Below are 11,838 nucleotides of genomic sequence, written 5' to 3'. Positions count from 1 at the left end.
CAAACTCGGCTAGTCATTGGCCAAATGAGCCCCACCCCCGATCGCCCTATCCAATGGGATAACTTTCCTTTCTAATGACAATTATCCAATCCCCTCCAAGGAGATCGGCTTTAGGGACCGTCTCTCAGCTTCATCGGGATTTGAAGGAATAGCTCAGCTTCTTCCCGACTTTTCGAAATCCCCCTCGCTCCTTCCCAACGAGGGTAAACCACAGATGCGTTCGCCTCCAATGACCTAGCAGGAAAACAGGCACAGTGGGCGGGAGCCGACGGCTGCCTGGTGACGCATTTCCGCTCTCGCCATTGTTGTCCCTGGCAGCGGGGGAACCAGGGGTCTGAGAGAGTTGGTATTGCGACCCTCCGAGTAGAGAGGCGTCTGTCTCTCTGCCTCCGGGGCTCACGCGCGGTCTCGGTGAGTGGGCCTAGGGAGGCCGGGGGAGGAGCCGCCGCCCGACCTTCGTGGGGGCACCAGCCCAAGGCCTCGAATTCACGAGACCCGACAGACCGGGAAGGGGAGGGGCTGTCCCGGGGACTGCCGGGAAGAGCTAATACCCTCCCCCTTCCCCATCTTCCCTTCCCATCTTCCTTCCCCCTTTCCCTCGCTTTGCTAAGTCGCCGTGGCCGGAGAGCGGCGGGAGGGCCACGTCTTCGCCTTTGGCTTGGTCCCGCACCTGCCCCGCCTTTGTGCCTTTAATCTTCGCCTCCCTAGGTAGGCCCAGGGAGAGGGGCCGGGCTCCGGGGCCAGGTTCGCGACCCTCCCTCCACCCTGGCCTGCTGCTTGTTGGATAGCAGCACCGCCGGCTAAGGACAGCTCCACTGAATCCTTGGTGCGCTGGCACGTAGCGCAGCCTTAGCGTGCTCTGTAATTGTTGATTCATTAAGCCGGTTTCCCGAGTGTATCAGAACTCTGTGCTACAGAAAGACTTCGTGAATTTGGAATTACGAGGCCTTGCTTTGCTTGAATCCTGGCTGTCAAACTGAGGGGTCAGACTCGATGACCCTTTAAATCAGCCATTTATCCAGCTGGCATTTATTAAACCCCTTCTGTGCCTCTGGGGCCGCTGGGTGTTGAAGCGGGGCTGGGCTTAGAATCAGAAAGCCTGATCTCTCTGAATTCAGACCCGGCCTCCAACACTAACTATGATTCTGGGCAAATCACTAAGATGCCTCAAGTTCCTCATCTGTAAAATAATCTGGAAAAGGAAACGGCAGACCGCTCCAGCGTGTCCCAGACACCACGGAGATGGAAGTGCCTGACAGCAACATCTGCCCCGAGAACCGTTTGAGTTCCAAATCCATGATCTCATAGCCATTAAATTGTTAACTGATTACTTTTCTCAGCCTTCATCCTTCCCGACTTTTCTCCAACATTTGACACTCCCTCTAAAACACCTTCTTCCATCTAGGTTCTTCCTGGTTCGGAAGGCCATCCAGTCTAACCCCCTCATTGAACATTCTGACGCAACCTTCTGTCTCCTTTGCAGTCCGTAATGCCCGAGGAGGGAAAGCCTGCCTTCCTTCCCGGAAATTACTTTGTATTTATGTTGTCCAGACTTTGTTTCTCCCCATAAAATATAAGTTCCTTGAGGCAAGAAATGGTTTTGCTTTATTTTTTGTCATTTCATAAAGGGGAGTCATACTAATGAAAGTCACAAGTGGTTGTGGGGTCTTTGAGTGTTAGGTTAAGTGGTCTTGATTTTTTTCTCTTTATCCTGTGCCATTCCCATATGTACTGGCTATCTTGTAAATTCTAGGATTGCGCCATGGCATCGAAGACACAGTGAAGAAACTTTACATGCTAGTTTCAGAAAAGTGGGTAGTATAGAAGTAGAATGTAGATTATGGTTTGGATAAGCTGTATTGTAAAATTGTTTTTACTCATGGTTCTTTCTTCTGTCTTCTTTCAGAGCCTGAGATTCTTCTTGATCTTCCCTGAGAGGGAGGAAACATAAGGTCCCATGATGGCTACTATAAGTTCGACAGCTGAACCCCAGGTGAGCTATAATTACCTTTGTCCTTCTTTAAATAGTTCAGATTGTGGATAAACTAGTGGAAGGTCCAGGGACAAACTTACTGATGAGTCCTTTGCCTGAATTGGAGCTGTTTCCCTAGGCATTTGCAAGCTTGCACATAAGAAAGCTGAGAGCTATATATGGGCAGAGAGCATAAGCCCAATTAGAAAAGAGATTGTACCTGGAAAGTGAAAGTAAAGGTTAATTTTCTGTAGCTGGTGAATTGCAATGATGCACAAACTGTGAGACATACGTACACAGATTATCTAAATAGGGGTATTCATTTTCATGTCTGAATGTAACTTGATTTGAAGGAAATAGTTCTGCTGTTGAATAGATATGTTAGTAGAACAGTTCCTGAATAATCCAAATATTTATTGAATGAATGAAAAATCTAGCATGTACCCAGTTTACACAGCTGAATGGTCTGGATAGATCTAAGATGCAGCCATGCAATCATGATTGTAATATTCAGGAATGTTTTTCACTATTGCTTTTTTCTTTTTACCCTGTTAGAATTCCTAAATGATTCTGAACTAGACATTTAAGCTCTTAGATTTGAGGAATTAAGGTGTTTGATAAATATAGGATTGAGCAGTTTTTGATACACATAATCACTATTAGTAATATTGTGATAAAGTACTATAAAAATTTCATTTGAACCCTACAATAATCACTCGATTAATATTTATTAAGTGTCTCCAATATTCTAGAGACTGTGCCATTCACTAAGGTGAAACATTTCCTTAACTTAAGGAGCTTACAGTCTGCTGAGGGAGATAATAAGGGATCTTGGAGATGCCCAAATATAGTATTAGTATAAGATACAAGGCAAATTTATTAATGGAGGGTATTAGTAGCCAAGTTGAATATGGAAGGGCTTCATATAGAAGCTTATACTTGAACAGAATTGTGAAGGAAACCAGGTTTCCAAGGAACAGTTTCCTTAGACTTTTGGTGATTGTAGTGTATTTTAGGTTTCAGAGAAAGCCAGTGTAAAAGCATGGATTCCAGAGATGGAGTGTAATGTTTATGAGGAACAGCAAAAGAACTGCTTTGGCTGGATTGTAGAGTAAAGGAGAGAATAATGTGGAAAGATAGCATCCTATCTAGCATCAGCATCAGAAAGATAGCATCACCTAATCTTTCCACATTATTCTCTCCTTTACATTACCAAATGGTAAAGGATTTTAACAGCCAGACAGTTTTATATGAGCCAGGAGGCAATAAGGAGCCATTGCAGTTTGAATAAGGGAGGGACATAGTCAGACCTGTGCTTTAGCTCTTTGGCAGCTGTGTGGAAAATAGATCGGATAGAGTAGAGTCTTGAGGCCAATTAGGAGACCATTGCAACAGTCCGGATGAAAGGTGACAGGAACCTGAATTGGGATGGTAGCTGTTTGAATATGGAGAACAAAGTAGATGGGAGAAATATTGTAAAGGTAGAATTAACAAAATTTTGCAACTGAATGGCTATATGAGGTTAGAGAGAGTGAAAAATGGAGTATCACACCTGAATTATAAACTTGGGAGACTGAAAGATGGTTTGACTTTAAAAGAATTTGGGAAGTTTGGAAGTATGATGGGTTTGAATGGAAAGGTGAAAAGTTCTGTTTTAAACATGTTCAATTTGAGATGCCTTAGGGACATCCAGTTCCAAATGAGTAGGAAGTGGAGAGACACAGCTGGATACGTGAGAAGATCTTCAAGTCATCTGTATAAATATAATAATTAAACCTGTAGGAGCTGATGAAGTTATGACCTGAGAGAACATAGTGCAAGAAAAGAGAGGATCAAGGAAGGAGCCTGGGAGATGCCCTTAGTTTGAGGGCATTTTCAGCAAAAAAAGCTGAAGAGTAGTCAAAACAAGTAGAAGAAGAACTAAAAACTAAGTAAATCAGCCATTTTACAGATGAGCACTCTCAGGCTTAGAGAGATTATAATTTGCACAAGTCCACACAGCTAATCAAAGCAGAGCAGCTAGTTAGGTCAAAGCAGTCCTAATTCAGACTTTTTGAATCTAAAATTTGTTGGGGGAGGAGAGGGATTCATTTGCTAGCTGTGAGTGAATAGCTTTATACATAAAATTTGCAGAGCAAACACATTAATTTTGTGTTAATTAATTAGAAAAAGAAAACTTTTTTTCCCCCCCAGATTGCTTTCATTCCCTTCTTCAGATCTACCATTCTGGGAATAGTCAAACAAAGGATAAAAAATTTACATGATAACTTTATTATACATATATAGAATTGCACATAATATATTTGCATTTTCATGTACAGTCATTTTTTGTTATACTGTGTTATAGAAATTCCATAAATTAAAAAGAAAATCTATTAAACAATTTTTAAAAGGAAAAAAAAAGACATTATTAACAAAAGTTGAAACTAAGTATATATGAGAAAGCTGATTTATTGGGGGCCCCTACTTAAACTCTAATCAGTATCAGTCCATAATGATTTTATAAGGGACAATGATTTTTGGTTATTATACATTTAGCAATTCATATATAGTCAGACATCTAATAGTAAATATGAGAATAAGCAGTTCATATTTTGTATGTCATATAGGAATATAGATTTTGAAAAAGAGGCCCTTTTGCAGATCTACCATTTAAATAGTGGAAATTATTTATGTACCAACTATGGGGCTTACTTAGATTGGTAAGAATGCTGATCCAAAATATCTCTATCCTGTTTCTCCCAAATTCCATGGTGGCATAATGGAAAGCCCCCAAGCTCCCCCTGAAATATTCTTGAGGATGAGCAGTATCTCTGCTTGCCCAACTCAAAGGATGGTTCCCATCTTGTGACCATCTGATAGTCAGAGGAAATATTTCCTGACCTGCCTATCCCAAAACCTTGGGACTCTTATGGTATTTATATTTTAGGCTATGCAGTATATGACATCCAATGGAACTACTGTTCTATTTTTAGTATAATTGTTACCCTATAAAAATAGATCCCTGAAGGAATGTGTCATTTCCAATCCAGAGGGAGGCCTGGAATCCCTTTGGTTGAAGAGGAGTCAGACTCCTCTATTAGACTGCTTTTGGCTAAGAACCTTGCCTTAGTTTCCCTTTTGGTCATCTGAGCTGATCTTCTTTCTCCCCCCCCCATATAAATCAGTATTTCTAAGTAGAGAGAATTCTTCATTTTCTGTTGTCCATACTTACAGTTTCTTGATACATGAGTTGCTGCCCTATGTAAGAAAATCAGCTTCTTGCTGAGATTACTGGAATTTCACTCCTTTTAATTACTACTTCTGTGGATGCGCAGTGTCCTTGCCCTGTGCCTCACTGTGCAGTCTTGAAGGATAGATAGTATTTCATTAGGTACAGTTATGGAAGAGGGTAGGGACATTTCAAATGTAGGATAAATAAGAAAAAAAATATGGACAACACAAGATACAAACAGGGACAATGAGTATTACATTTGTGCTGGAGTGTATTTGAAAGGAAATGTGAGTGATGGTCAGTTAGGGCCAGGTAGAAAAACATTAAGATTATGGAAAACTTTGAATGCCAGGCCAAAGAATTTGAACTGGATTTTGAAGACCATAGGAAACTTTTGAAGGTTTTGAGGGGAGGAATATGAACAGACAGTTGTCTGAAGTATTGATTAGAGGGAGAAGGGGTTGGAAGTAAGACAACTATTTAGGAGAGTGATAGGTTCCAAACATGGGAAATGGTATATTCCAAGGCAGAGGACAAGATGAGTCTAGAAAACAATAAAGGGGAATACTATGAGCTGTGGCTGGAAAAGCTAGTTGCAGCCATATTGTAGAGGCCTTCAATTGCAGGCTAAGGTTGCTTTTTATTTGGTAGATAATGGGAACTCAATGAATTAGTGAACAAGGTATTATGGAAACTAAAAAGAAGGAGAGAGTTTTAAGAATAGTTTTAACCTACCATATTTAGTTCTGAGGAGATCAAAATTCTGAAGACTAAATCTTTTGGATTTGGCTGAATGAGCTCATCAGTTCTCTTATAAGGAAGAAATTTCAGTGGAGGGGAGCTATTTTTGTAGGAGGTTAAGAAAGGAGTGGAAGAAAAAGAAGTTTGTCTGTGGTCACATCGCTAGTAAGGAGAAGAGCTAGAATTCAGATCCAGGTCATTAGACTTCAGTTTCAGGATTATTTCTACTCTATGGTACTAACTCTTCTTAATGTTGGAAGTCAGATAGGAAGGAACCTAAAAGAAGGCTCAGATTGTAGAAGAAAAATAGACAACTGTTTTGAGAATAATGCTTTTTTTTTTTTTTTTTTCTACTCAGGGGTGAAAGTGGTTCCTAGAAAGTAATAAACTATACTAGTAATTTCAAGAAAATTAGAGATGCAGGCAGCATAGACATTAAACAATTAGTGGGAACAAATCAGTCGTTTTACAGACTGTCAGTAGCCCTGTGGATTGATAGAAAGACCAACTCAGCTCATTGAATTGGGGGCTGCGATAAAATTTATGTCCAACAAGAAGGGGCAACATGAGAAATAGTGTCATGAGGAATATATGATGTACCTAGAGGATGTGACTCACAAAAGAATCTGGGTTCTGATGGACACTGTAAAAAGTGGTTAGGTCTGAATTATGAGTTTTGGCTAGAGGTAACAGAGCCAAAAGGATTGTGTCCAGGATGATAGATTTGAAGAAAAAAATGAAAGCAATCTAGGAAGAAGTGGTGGCATATGTTAAGAAGGGATGTAGATCTGGTACTCAGGATAAAAAAAATATACAGATGAATGTATTTTACCTAAATTTACTTGTACACATAGCCCAATTGCAGCTCTAAATCTCTAAAGAGGATGTCTGTGAGGAATTTGCAAGCCTCTAGAAGTTTCTCTGGGTATAAAGTAGAAATTGTAAACTTGAATAAGAACAGTTACTGAGTCCTCCTTGAGTAGCTTCTTTTCCCTGCTCCATGCTCATTTGCTATAATCACTAAGAATTATATATACCATCTCCCGAAGGAAGACACTGCTAACTTTCCCCACCCCAACCACTTTTCAGGAACTGAGTGTTAGATCTGAATCTGAAACAGCAAGATTCTCTTGTTGCAGGAATCAGTGACATTTGAAGATGTGGCTGTGTACTTTACCCAAAAGGAATGGGAAAGCCTGGCCCCAAATCAAAGAGCTCTATACAGAGATGTGATGCTGGAGAATTATGGAAATTTGGTCTCTCTAGGTAAGGATTCTCTTTTGCCTAGATACATTATTTGCCCTTTAGGGCTTTCTTGTTGGCTTTCTAGTTAGAGATTTTAAGATCTCTCTTAATATTCAGGTTAATTTTTGGATAAGATCCTTTTTACCCTCAATTGAGACTTTTTTTGTTTCTTCTTTTCTAGTGCTTTTTCTCAATGAGCTATTCAAAGTTGATTTCAAATGAGCAGCATTCCCATCTTCCTAGCTCTCTGGAAAGGATCCAGACCTTTCTTTATATCTAAAAGTCTTTCCTAGACCCTTATACATATTTGCTCAGTATGAGAATTTTCTGCCCAAAAACCCAAATATTTTCTTTAAAGCGAAATCTCAGATATCACAACCTACTCCACGATATTAGAAACATAGTCCTATGTCCTTTTCCCTGGGTCATCTAGGCTTCCTTGTGGCTTCCCCGTATATTTACCTTCTTTCCTCATCTTCCCCCTGAAGACACAGGCTAAGGTCTACCTTGTATGATTTTTGTTCACCATCTTGTTTCCTTTTCTTTCTTTTAAACAGCATTTCTATTTCCTAAACCTGCTATAATCTCCCAATTAGAAAAAGGGGGAGAGCCTTGGGTTTTGGATCCACAGAGACCACTAGACAAAAAGGGCACCTGTTATAAAGGTGAGTGCACAAAGCATTTATCATTTCCTCCTCTGCTTAATCTATGCCTTTGAATTAAAAAAATATGTGATCCTTTAACCCAGTGTAGTTTGAAGTAATGGGATCTCTGTGTTCCACATTATTTTACTTGTTTTACAATCTTAAACCTTTACTTCCTTTATTATCTACTCAATTTCCATTACTTACCATGTTTGCTTTTGAAGATGAATCACCACATATTTCCCATAATTTATATTTCTTTCCTAAATTCCTTATACTGAGTTGAGGTTATAAAACAGAATATTGGACTTGAATTTAAAACACCTGAGTTCAAATCCTGACTCTTTTATGTGACCTTGAGTAAATCATTTATTCATTGCCATGCAGTTTTCTCACTTTTAGAATGAGGATTTTGGGCTAGTTAATCTGTAAGGTCCAGCTCTAGAACATGCAAGTATCCAGTAAAGTCTTATTTTTCTTCTGGCCTTGGGCAGGGTATCCATTTATGAAACCTGCTGTCAGCTCTCAACTGGAACAAAAAGAATCTGGGAGCCTTGATGTTCAAGGGTGTCTGAACAAAAAGAGTCTGCAAAGCACCTGTGATGGTAAGTGAAAATACAAGTAACTTCCATAAATAAAGTTCAATAAAGTTTCCTTTAAAAACTCTCCAATAAATATGACAGTTAAAAAGAAAATCTTTACTGCAAAATCTAACCTCAAGGAGGCAAATCACCATGAACCAAATTAACATAAGACCTCTAGTCTCAGAATTTGACTGAAATAAACTGAACTCAGATTCCTTTCAAACCTTTCATATAACTAAGCTATTCTGGAATAATGAAGTTGTTATGTATTCTCTTTTCTGTTAACTATATTTTCATAATTTGAACGTTTTGGACTTAAACTACCAAATTGATTGCAAATTACTGGGGGCAGGAATTTTGCTTTGCATTTTATATCCTCTCCACCATTTAGTTGGTGTTACCCTGTTATTTCTGTCTCTCCTAACATTCTCCATCCCTTCCTACCTCCTAATGAGCCACATTCTTGTATTTTCCTATTTTCCCCTGCATTGTGGTCTATTCCTAGGGATAGTGACTCTTAGTTGCTATATTCTCTATTAACTTACAAAATCATGTTCATTATTAAGTGCTATTCATATTTTCTTCTTCCAGATGGTGAGACCAGCACTAAGAATAAAGAGTTGACTCCAAAGCAGGAAGTAATCCCAACAGTATCTAATAGAAGAAATGTACAGATGGTGTCAGTAGGCATCCAAGTGAATGTCCCTCGCAAATCCAAGTTTAAAGGAATGACTTTACTAAAGAATAAGCTAGAGAAGCAACAAAGAAATCCCAAAGAAGATGGAATGAGAATAGAGAAAGGAGATTTAGTTAAAATGACAGTCAAAGATGAAGGAGTGGAAAGGAAATTAATCTCACATCTTGGGACGACACATCAGAAAGTCCCTAGAGTACAGATATCCTATGAATGTGATGAATGTGGCAAACTTTTCTGTCAGAGTTCAGATTTCTTTCAACATCAGAGAATTCATTCCATAGAGAAGCCTTATGATTGTAAAGAATGTGGAAAAGCATTCAGCTTTAATTCAACACTTGTTCAGCATCAAAGAATCCATACTGGGGAAAAACCCTTTCAATGCAAAGAATGTGGAAAAGCTTTCAGTTGTAGTTCACATTGTACTGCACATCAAAGAATCACACTGGAGAGAAACCCTATGAATGTAAGGAATGTGGGAAAAGCCTTCAGCTTTAATTCAACACTCATTCAGCATCAGAGAATCCACTCTGGAGAGAAACCTTTTGAATGTAAGGAATGTGGGAAAGCCTTCATTCAAAAAATAACCTTTATACGGCATCAGCGAATTCATACTGGAGAAAAACCTTTCGAATGTAAAGAATGTGGAAAGACTTTCAGTCTGAACTCACAGCTTATTCATCATCAGGCACTACATACTGGAGAGAAACCTTTTGAATGTAAGGAGTGTGGGAAAGGTTTTATTCGAAACTCACACCTGATTCAGCATCAGAGAATTCACAATGGAGAGAAATTTTACCAGTGTAAAGAATGTGAGAAATCCTTTAAACAGAAAGCAAGTTTAAATCGACACCAGAGAATTCATTCTTGGGGGAAGTCCCATGAATGTAAGGACTGTGGGAAAGGCTTCAACAAGAATTCAGATTTGAGTCATCATCAGAGATTCCATTCTAGAGAAAAACCTTATGAATGTAAGGAATGTGGGAAAGTCTTTATTCGGAACTCAAATTTTATCCGACATCAGAGAATCCACCCTGGGGAGAAGCTTTTGAATGTAATTGTTGGTCTCTGTGTACCCCAGGTTCAAGTTAATAGGCCTTCCACTATTTGGCCTCACTTAACCTGTCCACCCTTATCCTCTGCTCTTCCCCAGACTGATTCTTCCAATCCATCCAGTCCAGTCTCTTCACTGTCCTCCCCAAATACTGTACTCATTCCTACTTCTGAGCCTTTGTTAATGTTACTTCCCCAAATGCCCTCACCTCTTCTCTCTCCCTTTCTTTGATTTTTTTTTTTAATCAGAGTTCCCACTAAGTATGCCCCAACTACTCTGAGGTCTCCAAGATTTACATCTCCTATTCTTTCCTATTGCACTAAACAGGTCAAGAATTCTTAATTAGTAATTTCATAGTATCTTTTATTATTTTCTTATTGATTTATTTTCATCTCAATTAGATTTCAAGTTTTTTAAAGGCAGAGACTATATGGACAATAAAAACAAGATGAAAAGATGAGTTGGATAAAGACCAATGGAAATGAAGTGTCTCCAATTTAAATTAATATAGACCAATTAGAAAGGTAATAGAAATTAACATAATCACAATATCTAAGAGAAGAAGAATTGAAAAAATATAATGAGTCAAAAATCAATAAAAGTGATTAGCTATTTCAAGCTAGACTTTTTGGGATATTTTAGTGAAGAGATCTAATTCTTAAATTTGCATTTTCAGAAACAATTTTAATTTTGATTCACATTAAATACACAGAAGTTATATAAACCAAAAATATAATTTAATAACTTTCAATTGGAAAATATGTCCTTTTTGTGACTGAAAGGATTGTTTCTATTCTCTATCAACCCCCCTAGCTAATATCCAGGCACATAAGATACTATGTACTAAGTAACCTGATTGGTTGTAATCAAATAAGATAGTTAAAATAAGATTGCTGGGAAAGTGATTATGGTATGAAATGTGTCTTCACAGAGCCTCTCTTTGCACCCTGTTGAATTTAAATAGGATTTACCCTGGTAAAAATCATTAAATAGCAAAATGTGTCTTCTGAATAGCCTCTCTTTTTTTCTTCACTTTTTATCTAATTTTTTAAGAGCCCATATTTAGCCCATATTTCTTTCTAATCTATGATGTAGTAGAAAGAGATGCAGGATTTGGACTCAAGGCTTCTAGGTTCAAGACTTAGTTTAGCTATTCTTTATCTACACTTGTATCACTTTAATTTTTATGGGGCTCAGTTTCTTCATTTATGAATTGAGAGAATTATACTAGATGAGCTCTGAAGCCATTTCAGGTCTAAATTTAAGACTTACTAAAACTTATACCAATTATACCTTCATAGTCTGTTTCCATGTTAAGCCTTTGTCTCTTGTCAGAGGAATGTTAAGCAAATAGGGTGATAGCAACTTTCTTGCTCAAATAAATACTTTTCAGGGCATTCCATTGCCTATTGGGCAGAATACAAGTTTCTTGGCTTGGCATTTGAGGTCCATCATAATCTGACTTCAGCTTACCTTTGCAGTGTTATTTTGATCTGTATCCCTTCACACACTGTTCTAGTAAAATTGGTCTGATTATTGTCAATTTATGCCTTCTTACATCTTCCCAACTGTTATCTATCCCTAGAAAGCATTCCTTCCTCGTCTCCATCAGTTAAAATCTTTTCTTCAAGATCAGCTTAGGTTTTTGCCTCTTCCGTGAATCCTTCTAAGCTCTACCTTAATCAGGACA

At 38.6% G+C, this 11,838-nt stretch overlaps 1 protein-coding gene across 1 annotated transcript; it reads left to right on the top strand.

Moving 5' to 3' along the window:
* The first annotated feature begins 224 nt into the window (after nt 1-224).
* On the top strand, nt 225-10,766 carry LOC141551471 (uncharacterized). The gene is given in 8 exon segments (XM_074283158.1): nt 225-411; nt 1,907-1,993; nt 7,067-7,193; nt 7,730-7,837; nt 8,311-8,421; nt 8,992-9,531; nt 9,534-9,571; nt 9,573-10,766. Coding segments are annotated over 7 exon segments (1,767 nt in total). The 5' UTR covers nt 225-411; nt 1,907-1,957; the 3' UTR covers nt 10,380-10,766.
* Nucleotides 10,767-11,838: the final 1,072 nt, after the last annotated feature.

Source organism: Sminthopsis crassicaudata, chromosome 1 (assembly GCF_048593235.1).
Source record: "Sminthopsis crassicaudata isolate SCR6 chromosome 1, ASM4859323v1, whole genome shotgun sequence".
Classification (NCBI taxonomy): domain Eukaryota; kingdom Metazoa; phylum Chordata; class Mammalia; order Dasyuromorphia; family Dasyuridae; genus Sminthopsis; species Sminthopsis crassicaudata.
Note: the sequence above shows the minus strand (reverse complement) of the source record. Positions and strands in the feature narration are given on the sequence as shown.